At 35.3% G+C, this 26,017-nt stretch overlaps 1 protein-coding gene across 1 annotated transcript; it reads right to left on the bottom strand.

Annotated features, from left to right (window-relative positions):
• Window positions 1–3,707: 3,707 nt before the first annotated feature.
• LOC149925035 (uncharacterized) lies at window positions 3,708–9,119 on the bottom strand. Its single transcript, XM_090161690.1, has one exon. The coding sequence runs from the start codon at window positions 9,117–9,119 to the stop codon at window positions 3,708–3,710; it is 5,412 nt and encodes a 1,803-aa protein (XP_090017816.1).
• Between the last annotated feature and the right edge of the window lie 16,898 nt (window positions 9,120–26,017).

Raw genomic sequence — 26,017 nt, forward strand, 5'->3', positions numbered from 1 at the left:
ACAAATTTTCCAATTAATATATATTTTTTGAGAATATATTATTTAATTTTATTATAATTATATTATTTAATTTTAATTTTATTATAATTATATTATTTAATTTTAATTTTATTATAATTATATTATTTAATTTTATTATAAATATATTATTTAATTATATTATTTAATTTTATTATAATTATATTATTTAATTATATTATTTAATTATATTATTTAATTATATTATTTAATTATATTTTTTAATTATATTATTTAATTATTTAATTATATTATTTAATTTTATTATAATTATATTATTTAATTTCATTATAATTATATTGCTTAAGTTTATTATAATTATATTATTTAATTTCATTTTAATTATATTATTTAATTTTATTATAATTATTTTATTTTATTTTGTTTTAATTATATTATTTAATTTTGTTTTAATTATAGTATATCATTTTTGTAATTGTAAAATATCTCCACATACTCCACGTTAAAAACACTGTTAAACCTAACTATTAAAAATTATTGTAAATATCAAAAACTTGAAATACACTTCCCTACTATACACGTTTTCAGTATTAAACATGTATTTCTAATACACACGCTTCCCGTGTTCAACCTTGTAGGTTCAATTTGTAACTGTTGTTGAACACGTTAAATAAACTATTTCTATTTCTATTTCTTAATTTTATTTTATTTTAATTATATTCTATTATTTAATTTTATTTTAATTTAATTATATTATATTATTTAATTTTAATTTAATTATATTCTATTATTTAATTTTATTTTAATTATATTCTATTATTTAATTTTATTTTAATTATATTCTATTATTTAATTTTATTTTAATTTTATTCTATTATTTAATTTTATTTTAATTATATTCCATTATTTAATTTTATTTTAATTATATTCTATTATTTAATTTTATTTTAATTTAATTATATTATATTATTTAATTTTAATTTAATTATATTCTATTATTTAATTTTAATTTAATTATATTCTATTATTTAATTTTATTTTAATTATATTCTATTATTTAATTTTATTTTAATTATATTCTATTATTTAATTTTATTTTAATTTTATTCTATTATTTAATTTTATTTTAATTATATTCCATTATTTAATTTTATTTTAATTATATTCTATTATTTAATTTTATTTTAATTATATTCTATTATTTAATTTTATTTTAATTATATTCTATTATTTAATTTTATTTTAATTATATTAATAATAATAATAATTCAATTCAATTCAATTCAAAAAGTGTTTATTTCCTGTATAATAACATACAAATTGAGTACTTTTTATAATTATACAGGGTTGTAATTTTGGGTTTTATATGAAACATTTGAGTGAAAATATTGTTCTTGTCGAGTTTTTAGCATAGTAAAGAAATATTAAGAAGTTTTTTTGCAGAGTATTTTTAAATTTTGCTTTTGAATTTTCAAATAAATCTATGTCGTTACATATTTCATTACTTGCTATTAAGATTTTGGATAATGGATTTTTAGATTGGAGCTCTGCCACTTGAAATAACCAATTCAGTCTTGTATTAATTTTAGACGCTCTGAAATTTATGCTGTTTAAAAGGCTAATGCAATCAACCCCGCCATTTAAAAGATTGTATGAAAACATAACTTCGTGGTAACGAAATCGATTAGCTATTTTAGGAAGATTGCATTTTTCCAAAGCAACTCTGTACCTATAATTTTCAACAGGATGAAAATTCTGGCAATATAATTTTGCAAATTTGTTCTGTATACTTTCTACAATATTATGGAGATAAAGACTAGCGCCGGACCAACACTGACAGCAATATTAAATTTTAGTCCTCACAAGTGATATGTATAATAATACGAAATTTTTTGAAGAGTTTAGGTTTCTTGCAATTTTAAGAATAGCGTATAATCTTCGGGTACAATCCAGTTTCAAGTTTTCTATATGTAACGAGAAATACAGTTTTTGGTCGAAATAGAGCCCTAGGTCTTTAACAGAAGTCTTACGGGTTAAAATAGTTCCGTCAATTTCGTATGGGTAAACTACGCTGTTATGTTTTCGTGTAAAAGAGATAACTTCCGTTTTGGTACTATTCAGAGGCCGACGATTCTGAATCCCCCAGGTATTAATTTGGCGGACACTGGCGTAGATTTTATTACATTATAATTTTTATGGTCATCGGCGTATGCTTTGATTTTACAGGTCGTGTTCGCTTGTTGTTTTAAGTCGTTTGTGGAGTTTATGAAGAATAGTGGTCCGAGACAGGAACCCTGAGGAACGCCTCGGTTGGAGATATAAGAGACATTCGTTATAGTGCCGTTGATCTTCGTAAGATTTCGACGATTACTCAGGTAAGAAGACATCCAGCTCAATATTGCACCGCCTACTCCATATTGCTCGAGTTTATGAAAAAAAATTTGATGGTCCATTCGGTCAAACGCCTTACTAAAATCCAAATATATCGCGTCGACTTGTCCTTGATGTTCATTAACCGGTATAACGTCATTTAAAAAAGACAATTGGTTTGTATTTGTGGAACGCTCTGTGTAGAAACCATGTTGGTCATCGATTATTAATGGTTTAAACTACACTGAGAGAAAAAACCGTAGTTTTAACAGGACATTTTTACATGAAAATATGATGCAACACGTTGACAGAATAGTCCTGTAAATATTACCGGGTTTTGGTATTTTTTAAAGAGAATATTTACAGTAATAACGTGTATTCTTTAAGAAAGGTATTTACCGTAAAAAATACCGAAGAGTTACGTAAAAACCTTTAGCACACTTTAAATCTGTATAAATTACAGGGAAAATGTCTGTGAAATTGTCAGTGCACATTGCAAAATTAACATAAATATAATGCTTTCGCTAAGTAAGTTAGCTTACGTTTGTTGGGGATTGCTATCGCAGTTTGGTTCGCTAACTTTAATTTTAACTAATTTTTGGGAGAGCTATGTTGCTAATTGCTGACCGACTGAAAAATCAGTAATTAGGTGAACTAAAATAATTTCTATACTGACTAAACTACTAACTACTCTTCTACTAAACGAATTGAAATAACTTCGACTATTTAAAGATATTGAAATAGTTTATTATTGTTGAGGTCTAAATATTTTAACCCTTTTACTTGGGCGACTAAAAGAATTCTGTCCGTTTTTCGGACACACAAAACCGTTGAAAAGTCGGGAGAAATTTTCCTTGCCTATTGCAAGCGCTGAAATACAATACACAGGAGTTGATACGCGATTGAGAGAGAGCGAGCTGGCGCCTTCGGGGGCGACGGGGGTTAAGGAAAATTTCTAGTCATTCCTCGCTCCAAGGAGTGTCCAAATGAAAAATAAAGAAACCCCAGCTCCTCTCTCCCAAACTAGTTTCACAATTTTTAGAAACGGTAAAATATATAAACATGGAAAAACACAAATTATGACAAATTTCAAAATATACAAAAAATTACGACAAATATTAAATACACTAAATTTGAGCATTAACACAAAATTTAGATATGGTTAATTAATATTAAACAAAATTAAATCAGTTATTTTACACTGGGCCCCGAAATACGCTAAGTATTTCAAATTTATTGGTTACACAAAAGAGGGGGGGTGTTAAATATGAGTTACATACAATATTAATAAAAATATCAAACAACAATAAAATCAAAATACAGACAATACAGCGCAACTCATTAAATTTTCACAATGGTTAATTATCATTTCCTATTTCAATTTCTAGGGGGTACAAAAGTTGAATAGGTCTCCTAAGAATCTTATTATTTGACGTTCTAATCATACACGACCTAACCTTTCCATCCCTACCGTCAAACGTTTCAGTCACCACCCCGAGTTTCCATAAATGCTTGGGGGTTTTGTCTTGGTGAATCACCATAACGTCCCCGATTTTAATTTTCTTATTAGTTTTGGCTAGCTTGACGTTATGCGCTGACCGAAGGGCTAACAAATACTCGTTTTTCCATCTTAACCAAAATCTCTCGGCCAAATTATCACGATACCTTTGTCGTCTAGTCATTTCTTCTCGCGACTTTGGCACTTTCACGTTTTCTCGAGGACTCGACGGCAAACTGGTGACGCGTTTTCCTATCAGGAAATGCGCGGGCGTAAGGGATTCCAAATCGCTCGAATCGCTGCTAACGTACGTTAACGGTCTTGAATTGATCGCCGCTTCCGCTTGTACCAACGCTGTCTCCATTTCTACGTAGCTCAATAAGGCGCGTCCTAAAATTCTTTTCAAAACTGCCTTGGTGCTTTTTACCATGATCTCCCACCAACCTCCATACCAAGCCGCTCTTTCCACGATGAAATGCCAGGAGATACCTTTTCTCCCGTAAAAGTTAAGAACCTCCTCGCTCGTGATGCTATTCCAAATCTTCGCCAAGTCCTTATTGGCTCGATTAAATGTTTTGGCATTATCCGAGTATATTTTCCGGGGGATGCCTCTCCTTGATATCATTCTTTTCAGGGCAAGTAGGAATTCGTGGGTGGTTAACGAGGTGACTAACTCCAAATGCACCGCTCTCGTCACGGCGCACGTGAAGAGACAAATGTACGCCTTTTCTGTGGAGGTACCGATTTTCACGTACAAAGGGCCGGCGAAGTCGATCCCTACTATTTCGAATGGCTGAGCTTGATCTACCCTGTCTTTTGGAAGGGGGGCTGTTTCGGCCTCTCCTGGTCCAAATCCCGCGGTGACTTTTCTACATTTCAAACAGTTCTTTACCGATTTACGCGCTAATTGTCTTCCGGCCGTGATCCAATATCGTTCTCGTGACTGCGTCAATGTACTCTGAACTCCACCGTGACTAACTTCTTCGTGACAACGATCCATGATTAATTTTGAGAGTCTAGCGTCTTTATTGAGGATGATAGGGTGTTTGATTTCTGTAGGAAATTCCGATTCTGTTAACCTCCCTCCCACGCGGATAATGTTATCTTGATTTAGAAATGGCTTGAATTCCGCGATTCTCGACGAGGACTTAATTTTCGATTGGTTTTCTAAAGCTTCTACTTCTTCCGGATAATCCTTTCCTTGCGCGCATTTTATCCACGCAATCTCCGCCTGGCGCATCTCTTCTGCCGTGATGGGTCCGGTTCTTTCAATTTTTCTAGCGCGGTCCAGAAAGCGATAAATTTGAGCTGTAATTCTTAGTATTTTATCCAAATTGTTCCATTTTTTCAGATCCATCAACTGACAAATGCAAGTCCTTTCAAGTTTTCCGACTACGAGTATAGTTTTCCTCTTTTCTTCTTCTACTTTCGAAAAATCGCTTGACTTTCCACTCTCGTTGGGCCACGCGGTTTCTTTCTCCTGGAGCCAGGTGGGTCCCTCCCACCACAATGCATTCTTGACCAGTTCGTCGGTCTTCGCTCCTCTGGTCGGTATGTCCGCGGGGTTTTGCGTTCCCGGGCAATGAAACCAGTTTCCGGGGTCCGAGAGGGTTTGAATTTCCATCGCCCTATTCTGCACGAAAGGTTTCCAGGTTTTGGTTGATCCCTTGATCCAATGAAGCGCTATTTGAGAATCTGACCACATGAATTTCTCTAACTTTTCCGGTTCAAATATTGTTTCGACGTTCTTGACTAATCTCGCTCCGAGTAAGCAACCTAACAGTTCTAGGCGTGGCAAGGTTAATTTTTTCAGGGGTGCCACCCTCGCCTTCGACGTTACTAAAGAAACTCCGATTGCTCCGTCTTCCAGTTCGTAACGCGAATAAACGGTTGCGGCGTACGCTTTCGTAGACGCGTCGCAAAAGCAGTGCAACTGTAGTTTCCGGATTTTATCTGGATTTTCCTTGAAATAGCATCTTGACAATTTGACCTTTCTTAATTGCGGCATTTCTGAGCACCACTGTCGAAATTCATTTCCGACTTCTTCGGGCAATTCTTCATCCCACTTCAATCCGCGTTCCCATAAGGCTTGAAAAATGAATTTCGCTCGTATAGTATACGGCGCCAAGATTCCCACGGGGTCGAAAATTTGCGACACCGCGCTGAGAACGTATCGCTTCGTATTCTTGACATCCTTTAGGACGTTTATTAAACTTGAGAGATCGAAAGAGAAACAATCGGATTGCGGGTCCCATAATAGCCCTAAAATCTTCTGGCTTTTGACTTCTTCTATTTCGAATTTGACCTTGACGTTCGGGTTCTCCGCTTCTTGACCCCACATTTTACGCAATTCGGCAGAATTCGTCTGCCACTTTCTCAGGTGCATTTTTGCGTCGCTCAATATTTCGGACGTTCTTCTTGACAGCTTGTACGCTTCTGTCGGATTCTTTGAACCGCTTAGGTAGTCGTCAACGTAGAGGTCTCGATTTAATGAATTTACGACTTCCGCATCCGTCTCTTCGTATTTCTTCGCGTGATGTTTGATGGTTGCGGCCAGCAAATAGGGACTTGACGTCACGCCAAAGGGCACGCGCGCCATGCGAAGGGTTCTGAATTTATTTTCTTCTATTCGTCCATCTTCTTCCTTCGTCCAAAGAAACCGTACGCTGTCCTTGTCCTCTTGGGCTAGTCCGACTTGCAAAAATGCTTTCTCTATATCCGAGCAGATAGCGATGGGATTCTTTCTAAATCTTAGGAGTAGCGACAGTAGATCCGGCGTAAGATTTGATCCACTGGCCAAACAATCATTGAGTGATGGCGCCCCGCTGATATGGGAAGAAGCGTCGAAAACGACGCGAAGCTTGGTCGTTGAACTCGTTTCCCTCTTCACACCTTGGTGCGGCAAGTAGTATGACCCTGGCCAGCTTGTTTTGGGATCTCGAACTTCTTCCGCGATTCCTAATTCTAGTTGTTCGGTGATGATCTTTTTGTATGAATCGTAATATTCCGGTTCCCGCTGAAATCTTCTTATCAGGCTATTCATCCGCTTCGTGGCTACCGTTTGGTTGTCCGGTAGCTCTTCTTTTCCCGTGTTCCACGGGAATTTGACTAAATATCGGCCTTCGTCTTCGTTAAATTTTACGTCATCTTGAAATTTCGCTAGTACTTCTTCATCTCCGGGAATTTTGTTTTGTTTCGATTCTATTCCTATTGATTCTAGCTCCCAGAAGGACTTCAGCGCGTTCGATACCTGGTTTTCTTCTACTCCCGCTGTCATGACGGTGATTAAATGACTCTTGATTTCCACGCAGCCTACATTTTTGATTGGGGTGCTCATTGGGCCCTCGATGGTCCAGCCAAATATCGTGTCTAACGCTACTAGTTTATTTGGCAAGCGTTCGTGATTTCCTTTTACTACGTCCCAATAATAGTCTCCACCGATCAAGATGCTGATTTTGGAGTTACTTGGGTTTGTCTGGTTCGGATCATCGGCTAGTTTCGCTCCCGTTCTTTTCACGAAATTTTGAATTTCGTTGCAGCTGCTATTCTTAGCCTGACAAATAAACGGTACTTCTACCGCCTCTACTTGGATTTTCTTCTCGGGTTCACGGGCATTCTGGAGCGTGATTCTTACAATTTTTCTCTTTTTCTCTACGGGATTTTCGTTCCCAAACTCCGTGACTAAAACTTCTTGTTCACCGATGATAGGTAGGCTAAGTTTTCTCGATATTTCTTCTAAGACGAAAGTCCCCTGACTTCCGTTGTCCAGTACGCATCTGACGGGGTTGATATCTATGTTTTCTGGATAATCTGGATTCTTCACCACTATTTTGGCTGTCTGCAGTAACACGTTTTGCCGGCTTGGATCTATGACGGTATTGGCTCCTATTTCGGTACCGCCTTTGGCTTCTGTTTTTGCGTCATGCTGAGGTGTTCTATGGGCAACGTTTTTGTGACAAACGACGAAATTATGTCTTCCCCGGCAAATCTTGCAATTTCTAAAATGGGAGTCGCAACTTCTCGCGTCGTGGCCGAGCTTGAGACAGATGTAACACCTTCTTTCTTCGCGGATTTGATTTCTCTTTTCGTCGAGCGTGTGGTTGGTACAATTTGCGGATGCGTGGGCGTTGCTCTTGCAGAACATGCAATAGACGGTTTTCGCGGAGATATTGGTTTGAAGCGAAGTCGCGCTTGTAGTATAATTTCTCGAACTATTTTCGTAACGCGCCGGTCTCGGATGATGATCTAATTTTTCTTGCGCTCGCGACGACGGCTGAAATCGCGTATTGACCCTTTCGCGGTTTGACACTTCACCTAACAACGCGCACGTTTCGCGACCTTCAACTTCATTTTTTAGAAACTCTACCAGGGCGGTGACATTCCACTCCGCATCTTTTATGTGACTTTTGCTATATTCTAGGCGTATATCACGTGGTAAACAAGACACTAATACCGGACACAAAAAGGTACCACTTAATGTGGCGTCTACTCCTAGAGCTAATAGACATCTTAAATTTAAATTTATCTGATCATAAAGATTACGCAATGCCTTAATATCGTTAGAGTCATTTACAGGTTCTAAATTCATCAATCTTTTACCATGGGTATGAACTACTAGGTCTTTACGACCGAAACGTTCTTTAAGCAATTTAACAGCTTCTATATAATTAACATCTGACGCTTTCATTCCCGCTAAAACATGCTTGGCGTCGCCTTCTAAATAAGAGGCTAGATAATTAAACTTCTCTACCTGGGTGATGTTAGGTTTATCGTCGATGGTCGATTTAAAACGGCTCCAAAATCCTTCGAATTCGGTGATGTCTCCGGTAAACTTTGGTATCACCAATGTTGGTAACTTTATTCCCTTATCTTTGGTGATGGTGACGACGCTGTTTTCTCTGCTGTGATGTGATCTGTCTGATGAGAGCTCCGCTGACTTTCGTAACATGCGGTTGGCCTTGCTTTTAATTGCGATGATGTTGTGTTTCTCCTGGTAGGCTAGAATATCCGACATTTCCGACTCCAACTTGTCTTCGTCATCGATGAGCTCCGTTAAGGTTTGGTCGCACAGGGTGATTGCCTCTTCTCTCTTGATTACGGTCGCTAGTTGATCTTCGATGTCTCCCGCGTCTATGGTCGTATCCTTCAATAAACGTTCCAGTTCGTTCACTGCCTTTGTTAAACTGGATCTTAACGGTATTCTTAGTGTTTTTTGCCTCGCTACATCGTCTAACTTTTTCATCTTCTCCGCGGTTTTCTCGGAGTTTGCCATTCAGCTGTTTATCCACTCACTATTCACTATTTTTAACTATTTTTATTTTTACAGGTTCCCGGGTTTCGGCACCATGTTGGGGATTGCTATCGCAGTTTGGTTCGCTAACTTTAATTTTAACTAATTTTTGGGAGAGCTATGTTGCTAATTGCTGACCGACTGAAAAATCAGTAATTAGGTGAACTAAAATAATTTCTATACTGACTAAACTACTAACTACTCTTCTACTAAACGAATTGAAATAACTTCGACTATTTAAAGATATTGAAATAGTTTATTATTGTTGAGGTCTAAATATTTTAACCCTTTTACTTGGGCGACTAAAAGAATTCTGTCCGTTTTTCGGACACACAAAACCGTTGAAAAGTCGGGAGAAATTTTCCTTGCCTATTGCAAGCGCTGAAATACAATACACAGGAGTTGATACGCGATTGAGAGAGAGCGAGCTGGCGCCTTCGGGGGCGACGGGGGTTAAGGAAAATTTCTAGTCATTCCTCGCTCCAAGGAGTGTCCAAATGAAAAATAAAGAAACCCCAGCTCCTCTCTCCCAAACTAGTTTCACAATTTTTAGAAACGGTAAAATATATAAACATGGAAAAACACAAATTATGACAAATTTCAAAATATACAAAAAATTACGACAAATATTAAATACACTAAATTTGAGCATTAACACAAAATTTAGATATGGTTAATTAATATTAAACAAAATTAAATCAGTTATTTTACAACGTTAAAAGGACAGTTTGATGTCGTAAATACGTTTTATGTATAATTGAAAACTGTATGTTTTACATATATGGGAAGCTAAAATATACATGTTTGAAGGGAAAAATTCACAAGTTCATAACGAGAACTTTTAATGAAAAATCAATTTTAAATATTTTAGAACACATTTATTACATAACACCATTAGTTTATTTTCGCAACGCTATTTTTTAATGACGGTATGTTTTTCTAATAAAAATATATTTTAAAGATAAAAGTATACTCTTACTTTTACCAAATAATAATAAACTATTCAGTTAAAACCAGTGGCGTAGTTAGGGGGGCACAGGTGGCACGTGTATATACAATTTATGTATTTTATTTGTTTCCATTGTGTGCCCCTTCCGAAATTAAACCCCGGCTACGCTACTGGGTGGAACGTTACATTTATTATTATAAGCGCTCACTTAAATCCCAAAATCATCTGCTAAAACTCGTTCTTAGGTAACTAGCAAATAACACTCCTAGCTTTGTTAAACCTGGTGGTAGAAATGCGGAACTCGTTGATACACCATAAACATGGAACTACGTACTCTCTTTAATGTACTAATTTTTATCTCTCCGAGGGTACATTCCTGTTACGCAGTATAGAAAAATCTATAATATTTTATTCAATGACGTTTTCGTCACTCTTTAATCATCAATATTTGAATTATTGCTGTGATACGCTAATGTTTTAAGTTGCTGAATTCCAGGCAAAAGAAAGAACTTTTTGTACTTTTGTTGACCTTTTTGTACTGATCGACATAACGATTAATTTTCTTTTATTTTCGGCGTCGGACTCTACCGCATACGATGGTCGACGTTTGTTCTGCACTTCAGCAGTGCTACTACTGGCGCCTCTAACGGCTGGTCAGAAGCTTCTCTCGTGTTTCTAAAGCCGAGTTCCCACTTAGCGAAAAAAACAATTTTCGCGCTGAAAATTGACGCTCGCGAATAAAATTTCCGTTTTTATTTTTCAAATTCGCCGTCAAAGTCGCGTCTCCGCGGTATCTAGCGAATGTTCTATTTTTTGACGTCCACACCTTGGCGATAAAAAGCTTCAGCCAATCAGCAAACGCATTCCCTCGATCTATTCCGCTTCCGTCCGTCACTTACTAAGCCTAGGTCTTTAGAAAAGCGGCTCAGCCAACTTGACCAAGATTCTGAAGTAAAGGTAATTATCTCACGAATAGAATCGTTTATTTATTGAAATTATCAACATGAACATCCATTTGGTTCATTTCGAAGTTATGTTCTATGTTAGGCCTAAAACATTACTAAAAACCCGCACGAGTTGTTTTCAGCGTTTTTAAGTTTTCGCCCTAAAGTGAGAACCGCTTCCCCAGCGACCGAAAAAAAAACCGTATTTTTTCGTTGCGTGAAAATTTTATTCGTCTCGAAAATTCGCCAAGTGGGAACTAGCCTTAATGGGGTAACAATATTTTGTAGGGTGACGTCTGTCTAGTTAGCGAAGCGTATTAATAGTCTTTGCAGGAAAAATGTAGATTCTTAGATCGTAGAACTTCGTTTCTTCAAACTCTCGAACAATGTTGCCACTCCTTGGCATTTATCCAGGATCTTGGCATTTTGAGGTCGATCTTGCCACCAGGTTATATATTTTCAACACTTTGGCATTTCACCTAGGGGTTTTGTGGCCGAAAGATCTTATATTATCCGTAGGATTTTCCTTTCGAGAACGTTACAAATTGGGATTTTACTATAATTTATCCTATTTAAGTTGGGCTTCTAGGTCACTACGAGGCCGTGCGAACAGGGTTGGCAACCTTGCGTACGAAGTTTAAGTCCAACTATAACCATAGAAATCAGAAAGTAACTACATGTAGAACGATTTTTGCAAAGGCGGAATGCCCGCCGATTAGAACCGTAGCTTTGTCTTTACTAAAACAGTACTTCCAACTGTATATTTTACACATTCTTCAATATAATAAACATGAGTACCCGTAAATTATACAATTCTTCCAACTGTATATGCCACACATTCTGCAATATAATAAACATGACTACCCGTCAAAAATGCAGTACTTCCAACTGTATATTTTACATATTGTTAAGATAAAAATAACATTTAGACCTTTTACCTGTAAATGTAAAAAACCTTTGTAAATATATTTTTTAATATATTTTGTGCCCTGTTCCGATATTCGAAAATACACTTAGTACTGATATTGGACGGTAGTTTTCTATTTTTCCTTTATACCCTTTCTTGTATATAGGAATGATCAACGACGTCTTCCACATTGTTGGAAACGTTCCACTTTTTAAAGATAGGTTATAGATATGAGTAAGCAGAGGAGCAAATATTTCTTGGCAACCTTTAACAATGATGACCGGTACATGATCAGAGCCTGATGACTTCTTTGGATTTAAGTTTTTTATAATTCCTAATATATCTTTTTCCTTAACACGTAGGTTTAGAAAAGAATGGCTCTCATTAAGATTTCGAGGCATATTGGTTGCGTTATTATTACAGTTGGCATCATTGACAGGCTCCCCTATAGACTTGAAAAGTATTTTTGAAACTTGTGGGCTAACTCGTCTGTGTCAGAGACAAATTCACCGTTTTCTTCAATAACTATACCTTAGAATTATCTCCCCTAATTCTTTCATTTACATATGTATATAACTTTTTGGGATTAGAATTAAGATCGTTAACAATGGATAGTTCGTAGCTTTTACGGTCTACACTCTTAAAAAAAGGGTGTTTTAATGGTATATTAAGGGTGTAATATCTGTAAAAAACACTCTTTAATGTTAATTTAAACGATCTAAAGTGATTTTTATTGTCCCAAATTAAAAACTTGAAAAGGTGTATAAAGGGTGTTATATTACCCCGTAAATTGAGTGATTTAACACCTCGTAAGGGTGTAGCTCCCTTAAGGCAGTAGTTTAGTACCCTAAAAGGAGTATTTTAACACTTTAAAGGGAGTATTGTAGCACCCTGAAGGGAGTCGTTTGGTACCCTAAAAGGAGTAGTCTTGTACCCTGAAGGGAATAGGTTTATACCACAAACTGTATAACAAAGTAACCAAAACGGAGGACCTAAGCATCCCAAACAGTGTAAATAAACACCCTAGCAGGAAAACTGCTTTTTAATGTGTAGAATAACATCCTTTATAAACCTGTTAAGGTGTTAAATATGGGACAAGAAAATACACCTTTTGTTTTAAGAGTGTAGGTTTAGTAGATTTCGGGATATTTTACGGTTTTCTCTGAAGAGATTAATATCATTTATATTTCCATTTCTGCGAAATTTCCGATGATAATAGAGTTTTCTTGAGAGTGCTTTTCTTAATTCTTCGCTATACCAAGCAGGGTAACGAGGTTTCTTTTTTGATGTTAATGGCACTCTAAATCTAGGGATGTGTTTTTCAATAGCGTTATTAATTTTTGAAACCAATAATTCAACGGCATCCTCCGCGTCATGTATCTCATACAATCTAGACCAATTTGTATTTCTAAGAGTTTGGTAGAGGCTTTGATAATCGCCTTTCTTGAAATTTAATTGTATCTTGGTATTAACTTTCGTTGAAGAAATATTAAAGCTTCTGGCTATTTTCAAGTTATGGAGTCGCAATTTGTTAAGACTTAACAAATTTATTTTCCAGTTTATTAAGTTGAGTTAAGTTAAGGTGTGATGCTAAGTCTAAGAGAGTAACGGCCCTTAGTTTCACCCCACTATGGCAGTTATCGACACTATTGCTTGTCCACTCTAGACCTGGTAAGTTAAAGTCACCTACACTCCTAAAAATAAAGGCGTTATAAAGGTGTTCAAGGGTGTTATAATGGTTTGAAAGGGGTGTGAAAATGGTGTATAGCCTCTTGTTAAGGAATGAAAAAAGTCTCCAAAGGGTGTTATAAAGGGGTGAGATAGGTTTAAACACCATTATTACACCTTTTGTGGGAGTTACAATACACCCTTTAGGGCAAACGTAAGGTGTTAAAAGAGCATATAATAAAGATTTTTATCTTATAAAAAGGTGTTTTGGGACACCTTTAAAAGTGCCCTTGTAAAGTATTACCTCTACACCCTATACTACGAATATTGAAATATAAATGGTATTAAAAGCACCTTTTAGGAAGGTGTAGTCACTCTTTTTATACTGTTAAAAACACCCTTTTGAAGATCGAAGTGACGCCCATAAATGATTAAATTACACCGTTTATGTTCTAATTAACACCTTTTAAGATCTGAATTAACACCTCTCGATATCCAACTTAACACCGATTTGTCAAAGTGTTAATACGCCTTTTTAAGAGTTAAATAGCACCTTTAAAGGTGTTAATAGCCCTTTTGTTAGAGTTAATTAACACCTTTGAAAGTGTTAATACGCCCTTTTTAAGAGTTAAATATCATCTTTAAAGGTGTTAATAGGCCCTTTTGTTAGAGTAAAATAACACCTTTGAAAGTGTTAATACGCCCTTTTTAAGAGTTAAATAGCATCTTTAAAGGTGTTAATAGGCCCTTTTGTTAGAGTTAAATAACACCTTTGTAAGTGTTAATACGCCCTTTTTAAGAGTTAAATATAACCTTTTAAGGTGTTAATAGGCCCTTTTGTTAGAGTTAAATAACACCTTTGAAAGTGTTAATACGCCTATTTTAAGAGTTAAATAGCATCTTTAAAGGTGTTAATAGGCCCTTTTGTTAGAGTTAATTAACACCTTTGAAAGTGTTAATACGCCCTTTTTAAGAGTTAAATAGCATCTTTAAAGGTGTTAATAGGCCCTTTAGTTAGAGTTAAATAACACCTTTAAAAGTGTTAATACGCCTTTTTTAAGAGTTAAAACACATCTTTAAAAGTGTTAATAAGCCCTTTTTAAGAGTTAAATAACACTTTTAAAAGTGTTAATACACCCTTTTTAAGAATTAAATCACACCTTTAAACGTGTTAATACGTCCATTTGTAGAGTTAAATCACACTATAATACTACACGTTTAAGCACAGCGTTAACTATAGGGATTTTTCATATTTCTTTATTAACTAAAACATGGTGTAATTGTTACCATTTTACACGGTTAGGGGTAGTTAATCCCAATAAGGGTTTCCTAGAAAGATAACGTTTCTGTCAAAAATGGATTAAATGACAACCAAAAATCAAATAACTGCACATATAACTATCTAGTTTTATAATGTGCATATTCATTAACGCATACCGTGCCAAAATGTTTAATTGCATGTTTAAAATATATGTATTTTATTTCAATATATACATTTTGTAAATATTTGTGAATAATTATCTGTTTTTAAATGTTATTGGAATTTCAATTTATCTTATTGTTTAATTGGCTTATTCGTTTAAGCAAGAAGTGTTAAAAGTTCTATAAAATGCGAATTCAAGAAAATATAATAATTAACTAATCAAATATGATGTTTTTGATTGATAGCGACACCTATTATCACGTTAAGTCGAAAGTTTCAGTCCAACCTGGGCCTTAGTGTCAATTTTTGAGTTCTACAACGCCTGGGCCAATGAAATGATCCACAACCCCAAATTTGCCCATTCCGTGAATTCTATATAACAGAGCTGGTCCGAGATGATAGAGGTCGGGGATGGTTAACTTTTATTCAATAGATAAAGCTTTCAAAATTATTCGTAAAACGTTTTGATCAAGTAATTTATATTTCTGTATTATCCGTTTATTTTTTTGATAAATTTGTAAAATTAGTCGGAAAAACGACGTTTTTTTTCGATAAAAAGCTCAAATTTTACGAATAATGCATGTTTTTTAATCATTTTCCGAAATATTAACCGGTAAATTTGTTTGTTTACATTTTTTTCCCGAAAAAAATCAATTTAAACGTGGATAACGATTAACCGTCCCCGACCTCTATGTGATGATCAGCCATTACGCCTTAAGTAATATCTTCATCAAGGGTGATTAGTTAAATAAAATACGATAAAGATATTTTTTCGTGCTTAAGCTATCCATAAGTTTTTTATACATATTTTATCTCTCCGTCATTCGGTTTTTTAACAGATAAGAATACTTTTTTTACACGTTTGGTTTTCGGTATAAAACACCCTGGCATTATTGTTCATTGTCGCAGTTGTATTTACGTCTTAGGTGTACCCGGTTCGTTGTCGTGTTGCTTCAGTAATACTGAACATTTTTAAAAATAGTCTCGATCACGGCAAGTGCTGTAAACTTTAACACTTTCTTCATTGAAGAACAACTTCTTCGAATTAGTTTAATTGAAATCATGTGAAATGAAAATATATATATATTAATTTAAAAATAAATATCAACTACACTAGTTTTTTGGGTTTTCACTGTTTCTATTGGTAAAATAGTATTTATTAGAAGCACAATTCCTTTTACAATCTTTCAAGGGTGTTTTTCAAACCAACAAAAGGTGTTATTGAACACTTTAATATGGCATACTAAAACCATTACAATTGTTAGAAGTGCAAGGTACCTTTTAAAACGTCATTTAAACAGATTTATAGGTTAACTTATTTATTAAAGGTGTGATTTTACTCTGTAAGGGGCATATTTACATCTTTAAATCAGTAATTTTACTCCTTAAATGAGCATATTTACACCTTTAAAACATATTTATAAATCTAAAGGTGTGACTAAAGTCTTACCAGTTGCAACTAAACTGTTTTAAAGTGTGCATTTACACCATTGAAAGTGTGATTTTACTCTTTAAAAAGGCGTATTTACACCTCTGTAGGTGTTATTTATCGCTTACCAAGTGCAATTTCTCTGTTTTAAAGTGAGCATTTATACCTTCAAAAGAGTTATTTTACTTTTTAAAAGAACCTAATTACACCTCTGTAGGTGCGATTCAAATCTTATCAGGTGCAATGTTTATCTTTTAAAATGCGCATCTACACCTTTTAAAGTGTGATTGTACACTTTCAAATGGCGTATTTAAACCTCTAAAGGTGAGATGTAACTCTTACCCAGTGCAATTTACACCTTTAAAAGTGTAAATATATTATTTAAAGGTGTTCTATAACTCTTTAAAAGGGTTTTGAACTCCTTCACGGGTTTGATTTTACTCTTTAATAGGCGTATTGCCACCTTTAAAGGCGTTATTTAATGCTTGAAGGTGCTAAATGACTCTTTAAAGGTGTATTTTCTGCCGCCAAAAGCTATACATTGTAATTGCATAATTTTAAAAGTGTAGTTTCTGCCGCCAAAGGGTGCAATTGCATACATTTAAAGGTGTAATTTCTGTTGCAAACAGGAGTATTTTCGTTTCAAAAGTTGTACTTTGTATCCCGAAAGGGTGTACATTAAGTATCTGGAAGGTGTCATATTTGTGGCGAAGAAAAAGGTGTTATGAAGCACCTGTTTTTTTTAAGAGTGTAGGATTAGAATGTTTTGGGGATATGCCACCATTATTGGAAGGATTTGGTCATAGTAGTCGATAATAGAATTTATGGGTCTAGTTTCCAATAAGTATCTTTTTCCCTTTAACTAGTTCTAATTCAATCCAGAATGTTTCAGCTGTAAGTTCAAGGTCTGTTCGACGGATACATTTAAAATATTTATTTATAAGAATAAGACTGCCACCTCCACGCCTTGTTCTCCGGTACCTCCGTATCTGTCAGCCATGTAACAGGCAAAGTTATCTGGAACGTAGTCCTTATTAAAATGATAGTCTGTAAAATTGGTCTCCGTGATACAGATCATATCTAAGTCCGAGTTCAAGATACTAGAAAAGAATTTATCCTGCTTGGTACGTAGACCATTCACATTTTGGTAGTTCATGTTTAGGAAGTCATTATTTTTGTTATTTTGGTTTAGCGACATTTAAAAACGCGTGAAAAGTAATATAATAATAATAAAATAGTAATAAATTGCTGAAAGGTGCATAGTATTATAACCTATAGATTTTCGTTTGTACCCTGATTGAAGTTTTCTACAGTGTCCTGCTCAGAAATTTGGGATTTATATAGTAGACCTCGATAGTCCTTTACCAAGATATTGGCTGGCCAGAGTTCTGAGTTGAATAATTCAGGATACTCGTCGTTGGACGTAGATACGTAGAAAGATGCATAGGTATTATGTTTCGTTTTAAGTTTATAGATATTAAGGTTTTTAAATTTATGTCCATCTAACAATAATGATTTTATGTCGCTAAAAGTGGTTTCAGGCTTAAATCTAGTAGTAAATATTGATGGTTTTTTGAGCATGGTTACGCTTTCTCTTGTAACGACTACGTTTTTCTCAGAGTGTTTACTACCGAACAGCTTTTTAACTCTGAGTTTATCTCTGTCTTGTGATTTCAGTTTCTGTCTTTTCACGACTTTCGTCCACTTACCATCACGTTGGGTGTTTTTTATTGTTCTTCAGCTGACGTTTCATTTTGATCTTGTTGGTTATTAATCCAACTTGCCTCGATTGATAGATTTTCAGTGCTATCGCCTATAATTTTATTTCTATCTTTTAAAAATTTACAGACAGAGAGTTCAGAGTTTAGTTTCTTCATTTGTTCTTTTAAATTAATGAGGATTAGCTTAAGATCCCCTATCTCCGATAATTTTACTCAAAAGAAATTTATTTTCAGTTCTAACTTCGCTTAGCTCCGATTTGACTAGTTTCAGTTCAGCTAACACACCAGTAATTATATTTGTCAGGTAGTCGAGAACAACTGTGTCCGACCGCGTAGCATCTGCCATATTGTTAAATTCTTCGACTATTCTCAAAACGGAAGAAGAAAGATTCTGTTTCAAAGGCGAAGAGCTTCTGGGAGTATTCATATTGCACTGCTTTTCTTTTAATAAAGTTTTGATAAGGTTCCCCCGTTCAAGCTCTCGCTTAAAGGGCAACGCAAGTGGTCATGCAGGGGGGGGGGGGAACTATGTTTTCTTCAACAAGCCGTAAGTAGGTTTTCCAAGGATGATTTTATACAGCGCGAAAGCCTTATTCCCCTTGGTGTAGCCACGTGGCGCAATTTCGCTCTCATTTTGCGAATTTTTCGATTTTCTTCGCTGAGTTAGCTCGCAATCAACGAACCCAGGAATTTAGGCCTAGCTTAATTTATTTATTATGGAGAAAAGAACTGGGTTAGTTTCCGAGAGTTGGACTTTTATATTTTCGATTTAACAATGTCTTGGAATAAAATTATTTGTGAATTGAATATTTTTAATAATGGAAGTTGAAACATTAGGCCTTGGACGCGGTAAATCTCTGCCGCTAGCCTCACATTGGATTAAGAAAATTCAACACCACACACACTCCTATATCCCGTCTCCCTTAACAATTTCCCTATCATTAAACCCCGACAGAATATTTATCTTTTTTTATTACATTTATTTTGTAGAAGTTTAGAATCCGATTTGTCGGTAAGCACGGAGACTTCACTTTCCTCGGCCATTTTCGCGACTAAAGAATGCATGGATTTTGCGTAAAAACACCAGTAGCCTTGTCGTAATAATTCTTTACCTCCTCTTTTGCGATTCCGAGACATTTTAAAGCGTGAAATTTTTCATGGCAGAGGCCACAGGATATCTTTTATTGGGCACCTTTGAATTGTTCGTTACAAATCGGGCAGGTGTAAAGACTGGGAGACATTTTATGTTCGAAGAATCCTTAGTTACGTCCAAAATGTTAAATATTAAATTTAAAATCGTCGGCAGTCCACTAGCACAAAAGATTTTCGGTCCCAAAGACCAGAACAATATTTTAGGGCCAAGGCTTACGTTTGATTCCGCGTTACACAAGTAGAAAATTAACTAATTTAATTTAATTGAATTAACTAATTAAAAATAATGAATAAAATACATATAAAACCACATACCGCTTTAGAGCGCCGATAGCTAATAATAATAATAATAATAATAATAATAATAATAATAATAATAATAATAATAATCAGCTCGGCTAATACCAAGGCACCACCCTATATTCTATTATTTAATTTTATTTTAATTATATTTTATTATTTAATAAAGTTTTAATTATATTATTTAGTTTTATTTTAATTATACTATTTAATTTTTTAAATTATATTCTGTTATTTAATAAAGTTTTAATTATATTCTATTATTTAATAAAGTTTTAATTATATTCTATTATTTAATAAAGTTTTAATTATATTCTATTATTTAATAAAGTTTTAATTATATTATATTATTTAATAAAGTTTTAATTATATTCTATTATTCAATAAAGTTTTAATTATATTATTTAATAAAGTTTTAATTATATTATTTAATTATATTATTTAATTATATATTAATAAAGTTTTAATTATATTATTTAATAAAGTTTTAATTATATTATTATAATACAGTTTTAATTATATTATTTAATAAAGTTTTAATTATATTATTTAATACAGTTTTAATTATATTATTTAATAAAGTTTTAATTATATTATTTAAGAGGAAGTCGCGGCAGCATGAGAGGCGAGTCGTAATAATGAAGAGAGAATATCCCTCCGCGCGGAAGAAAATGGGCGTAATTTGCCCAATACAAGAGCGAGCAAGCGTAAAGGGTGTCTTTACCGCGACCATCAGCACCGTGTCCGCCTCAACCGTCGAGGTTAGAAGAAGGTGGCTTCCTCGCGGGACGAGAGTAGAGTCGCGGTTTGGTCCCAAACCAAAGGAGGTCTCTGGCTCGTAGCCACGGTTGAGAATCTCTTCCTCGGCGCTGTCGTTAATCCGGGACTGCAGTGGGACGACCATCAATCAAAGCGGAGGCTGACTTGACGCGCCGCGCGAGAAATGATTGATTCGATATCATCATCGACTTACCGGACTTTTAGGCGACCCACAGAGAATTTTTACAGCCTCCCAGCGAAACTTTTGCGCGTCTACTACCGCCTTTACCACGTGTTCGTCGGATTCCAAATTGTTTCAGTTACTCCTAGGGGTTACGGATTGACGACGCGCTTCTAGCGTAGGAGGTGGAAGGGAGTGGAGATACGGGCAAATCCGTATCAAATTATTTAGGGATACTATATGAAGTTACCTCTATAGAGAGGAAATTTTCGATAAACAGCTCTCTCGCTCAGCCAGCGCGAGTATTAAGTATCGATCATTCAAGTCGAGATTGTCCCATCCCTCATCCGACACTCATTGATGAAAAAAAAGGATATTTTTTCACCAACTGGTCCCTTTGATAATTAATAATAAGTCTACCTAATGATATCATTAGCTTTAGCAATACGAGAACGTTATCAGTGGCGGCGCTAGGGGGTAGGCCAGGTAGGCCACTGCCTACCTTAAAATTTTGAGGGCCCCCAAAATCACCCTATAAGGGGCCCCAAATTGATCTAGAAAGGGTCTCAAAATTGTCCCAAGATAATTATCGACAATTGGTTCATTGTTATTTATAAATAATTTTATCTCTTGAAGAGATAAAATTATTTATAAATAACAATGAAACCATTGTCGATAATGTATTTAGAAATTGTTTAGGTATCTCCTAGTAAATAAAACCAGTTCTGTTATATTTGGACTCGTTTAACTGTTGTTAGAACTTTTTTGTTAGTCATGTACATCACTACTTTATTTTATTGAAGGATTTCGTTGAGAAAAGGGGGGTCCCGGGTCGGGGGCCCATTTATTTGGTTTGCCTACCCTCGCGAAAATTTCTGGCGTCGCCACTGAACGTTATCGTCAATTTCCGCTTTCTGAATCTGATGATCTAATCGTCTGTAATCAAAACACCGTATAATCTAGTAAAATGAATTACCGTAATTTCCATCCACCTGGGTACGATCTTCTCATTTGCCAGATAAATGTTTATTGCGGTACAGTAGGACGCGAAACGACGAAATGTTTGTTTGGACCGAAATTAGTACATGATATAAGCGAGAAGCGACTAAACGTAGCAAACGGTTCACAAATTCGTTGGTGGTGTATTACGTCCATATTAATTTATCATTTTGTTACGGTTACACGAGCTATATTACTTTAGAATTACTTTATTAAATATTAAACTAATTTTTTTGAAATTTTGTTATTTTCAAAATAAAAATTGTTTTACTTCTAAAAGAGTGAATTGGTAATAAATCCGTAAAGGGAGATAAATTTAAAATTGACTAGGTAATATCGCAGATGGTTTAGCTATTTAATCCCGTTTTCTTTAATTTATATTTATCTACATAATTTTAAAAATATGGGTAAAAAAATAAAAAAAAACTACTGTTAGTGCTTCAAACGGTCCACTGATCAGGCCGTTATTTTCAGATATCTAACGGCAATCAATCAGTCAGATCAGATTTATATTCCCAGTAACAGATCTGAACTTTTCTGATATAATTAATCTCATCTGATTCAGTTTACTTAACAGTTATCTGACTTCAAGTAGTATATACATATATAATCTTGGGGAAACAAATCAAAATTTTGAAATGAATTGAATCGGAGGATATGTAAAATGTATAATTGTGAGGCATCTGAAATCTGATTACCTTCTATCTGTCGGTTCTGAATTCCGATTAGTTTCCGGTTTAAACCTCACTCGGCATACCTGGCTATTGAAAAAGTTTAAAATTGGTATTAATTTTTAATTTCCTAGCTAAGGAATTAGTGTGAATTTCCCCATCTCAATCAAATGAATGGTTTTCAAAAATATAGAGACACCATGTATACAGGATGTCTTAATTTGATCGGCCCAGGCGTTTTTCTCAAAAACTATAGTTGCTAGAAATGTGAAATTATCAGGATATACTCTCTCGGGGAGGACCCTTTTCTTTTGGAATTTTCAGAAAAATCGTGAAATTTTTCACCGTTTTGAAATTTTTATTTTTTGAACGATAGGTGGTAGACGAAACTTTTCAACCAACAAGTTGTAGAGCGTACTCGAAAACCTTTAATTAAATTGGTTTGGTCAAAAACGGACAATTTTTCATTGAAATAATACGTCATGAAAAAAAACCAGTTGGTACTATTCAAAATGGTTTACGTCTCATGAAAAAGAAAGAGATACCGATCTAATTTGAAATGATCGTATGTTTGTAAAGATAAAAAAGGACTGTTTTTTAAGACAAATCATTTTAAATAATTTTTTAGAGAAAATACAATTTACATAGTAGAATTCCAAAATTCACGCGTCTTATTTTAAATGAGGTTCAATAATTCCACCGTCCGCTGTAATACAAATCCGTGCGCGATTAAGCATATTTTGAAACGAAGCATGGACCATCTCGGTAGCTACGAGTTGGAACGCTGCGATGATTCTCTGCCGTGGATCTTCTTCGTTAGTGACAGGCGTTTTATACACTTCCTCCTTGACGAATCCCCACAGGAAAAAGTCCGGCGGTGCGAAATCTGGGACCTCGGAGGCCATCGTACTGGACCGTTCTTGCCTATCCATCGTCCAGGGAACTCGTTCTTGGTGAGCAGGTGCACCGTCATGCTTGAACCAAAGGCGTGGGACGTCGACTAATGGCACATCTTCCAACTCGTCCGCGACTTCATTTTGTAGAAAGGTCAGGTAGTTCTGCCCATTGAGTCGACGCGGAAGAAAAAATGGCCCAATAACGCGATCTCCCAGAAGACCAGCCCAGACGTTTAAACGGAATTGTACCTGATTGTGGTGAGGAAATCCCCAGTGCGGACTTTAATCACTCCACATGTGGTTATTTTGGCTGTTAAACGGGCCGTCTCTCCCACAGGAGCACTCGACGGACACAAGAATCAAACGGAGGAAATCTTCGTTTCCGTCAGCCATAGTACAAAACCAGTTACAGAAATCCAGCCGAAGTCGCTGATCACCATCGTAAAGTGCTTGTTGGAGCGTGGCACGAAATGGGTGATAGTTATGCCGGTCAAGGACACTCCAAACGTAGTACTTTGACAAGTCCAAATCAGAGCAGGCTATTCTTACGCTTGCTCGAGGGTAGGCGGCAAAGTAGGCGATGACTGTGTCTTCCATGTTGATGTTGTGATTCGCGTTGCCTTCGTTTTCAAAGTCACGGACAGCACGGAGAACAGTGTGGTGATTTGGATACTACATTTGAAATAATCGACTCACTTCACGTGCATTTCGTTGACCATCTCCGTAGTATAATTCGACCATACTGGCCCGCGTTTCACAGGTATATATAATACGCGAATAAGTAGATTATTCCATTATGAAAAGGGATAATAAAGCTAAACCCTAAACAAATTTGAGGTATAACGAGGCATCTTTTTATTTTACTGGAGTACGTTCAGAGAATGATTTTAAAACGAAGCTGTGTCTCTTTAAACACTAAAATGGAGCCACACTTTAATAAAAATTTCAAAACGCTGAAAAATTTCACGAATTTTCTGAAAATTTTAAAAGAAAAGGGTCCTCCCCGAGAGAGTATATCCTGATAATTTCACATTTCTAGCAACTATAGTTTTTTGAGAAAAACGCCTGGGCCGTTCAAATTAAGACACCCTGTATAATAATAATAATCAGCTAAGCTAATACCCAAGGCACCACCTTAGGCCTAAGTCATCTAGCGACTTTTAAAGCCATTAACTCAGGTGGCCGGGTTACAAAACTTACTATTACAGTAAACCTCGAAAAGTTTTTATGGAAAGGAGGAACCGAAGAGATCGGGGGAAAACCTCTCTAGCCAGTGGGAAGAGAACTTGCAAACCTCAACGCGGAAAGTGTTTTTCGGAGTTTTCGCCCAGCTCCTCTTGCTGCGATATATTTCTGGAATTCCTTGCCAAATTATTTTTATTAATTTATCATTAAGTGTTTTTGGTTGTATTTTTATACCGGTTTAGTTTTAAAGGAATGGCTGCTAAAAATACTTTTAGTCACCATTATGTTTATTTAATTTCCAAATTGAAACGTCAGAAAGTAGGGTAATATTTGATTTAAACTTGAGAACATTTAAAAATTACTAACATTCTGTCTTCCATTAAGATGTTTGTATCTTTAATTCGTTAATTTGAATTAAACTAAAATGTACTAAATTTTACATATAAGAGCCCAATTTATTTAAACTTAAGTAGAGCCGAATTAAATATTAACTTTCCTCGTCTGCATTAAGCATATTGTATCTTTAATTTTGAATCCAGTAAAAGATTGGTAGGTAGCAATGTAATAAACTTCTGATGATAATCCGCGATAGAAAAGGTTGTTTAAATGCTCGAGAACTAGGCATCAATTTCGAATGAAAGTTCTTTTTTAGTCCGCCACATCATAGATGGCGCCAGAATTATACTCGGATAAAGTGGCCAATTTCATAAATATACAGGGAGAGTATGTAGAGGGCTTCGTCCCTGTTGGTTAAAGGAAAATGGGTCCCTCTGCAGCCGAATTCTTCAGGATCGTAGCGTCAGTGAATTATGAGAGCACAATGGTTAAAATAAAACGACTTTATTTACATTTAAAAGCTTAGACAATGGAATCAACATATCTCGAACTGGTCAGACACGCAACTACCAGTTTCTAGATTTTCTTTAACTGTAAACTTCAGGTCACAGCAGGGCAAAGACTAATCTATTATCAAGGTTCATAAAAAAATAATATTTATCAAAATATTAGACCTAAGTTTAACTCAATTTATAAAAACTTGTCGAGGTTAACGGTAATAGTTAGTGTAGGGAGCTGTTGGCTCGATCTCGTGGCATGCAGGGCTTGCCACCACCCTCCTACGCATTGTAACGCGGCCACCTGAATTAAAGGCTTCAAAAGTCGCATGATGACTTAGGCCTAAGGTGGTGCCTTGGGTATTAGCCTAGCTGATTTATAGGTCTATATATTTTTTATTCTTATTCTTTTTACATTGAACAAACGAAAAGTTGCGACACTCCCCGCCATGAACAAAATTGTTCATCACTAATTTACATATTCCAATCAATATAATAATTGAAATGGTCTTTCAAAGATCAGTCCATTCGGTAAACGAACCGTACACCTTCTAATTTTCTTGTCACGGCCTTCAAAGGTTTCCGTGATTATCCCGATTTTCCAAAACTTTCGTGGGCATCGGTTTTCATAAATCATGACGACGTCATTGACTTTGAATTCAATAGATTTCTTAGCTGGATTTCTTTCATTTGCTATTCGAAGTTCTCGGAGATATTCCTTGTGGCAGCGCTGCCAGACGTGATCTAGAAGTTGTTGACGATATTTAAGACGACGTGACGAGTCAATTCTTGACGGTTCGAGGGAACGTCATCTTGCTTTGAATACGTCCTCGAAGGTAACGAGGTCAGTCGTCCTCCTGTAA

The sequence above is a fragment of the Leiobunum rupestre genome, chromosome 10 (assembly GCF_980474605.1).
Source record: "Leiobunum rupestre chromosome 10, qqLeiRupe1.1.hap1, whole genome shotgun sequence".
Lineage (NCBI taxonomy): Eukaryota > Metazoa > Arthropoda > Arachnida > Opiliones > Sclerosomatidae > Leiobunum > Leiobunum rupestre.

Coding starts and splice junctions, on each gene's coding strand:
- LOC149925035 (XM_090161690.1), bottom strand. CDS start 9,119: ATGGCAAACTCCGAGAAAACCGCGGAGAAGATGAAAAAGTTAGACGAT.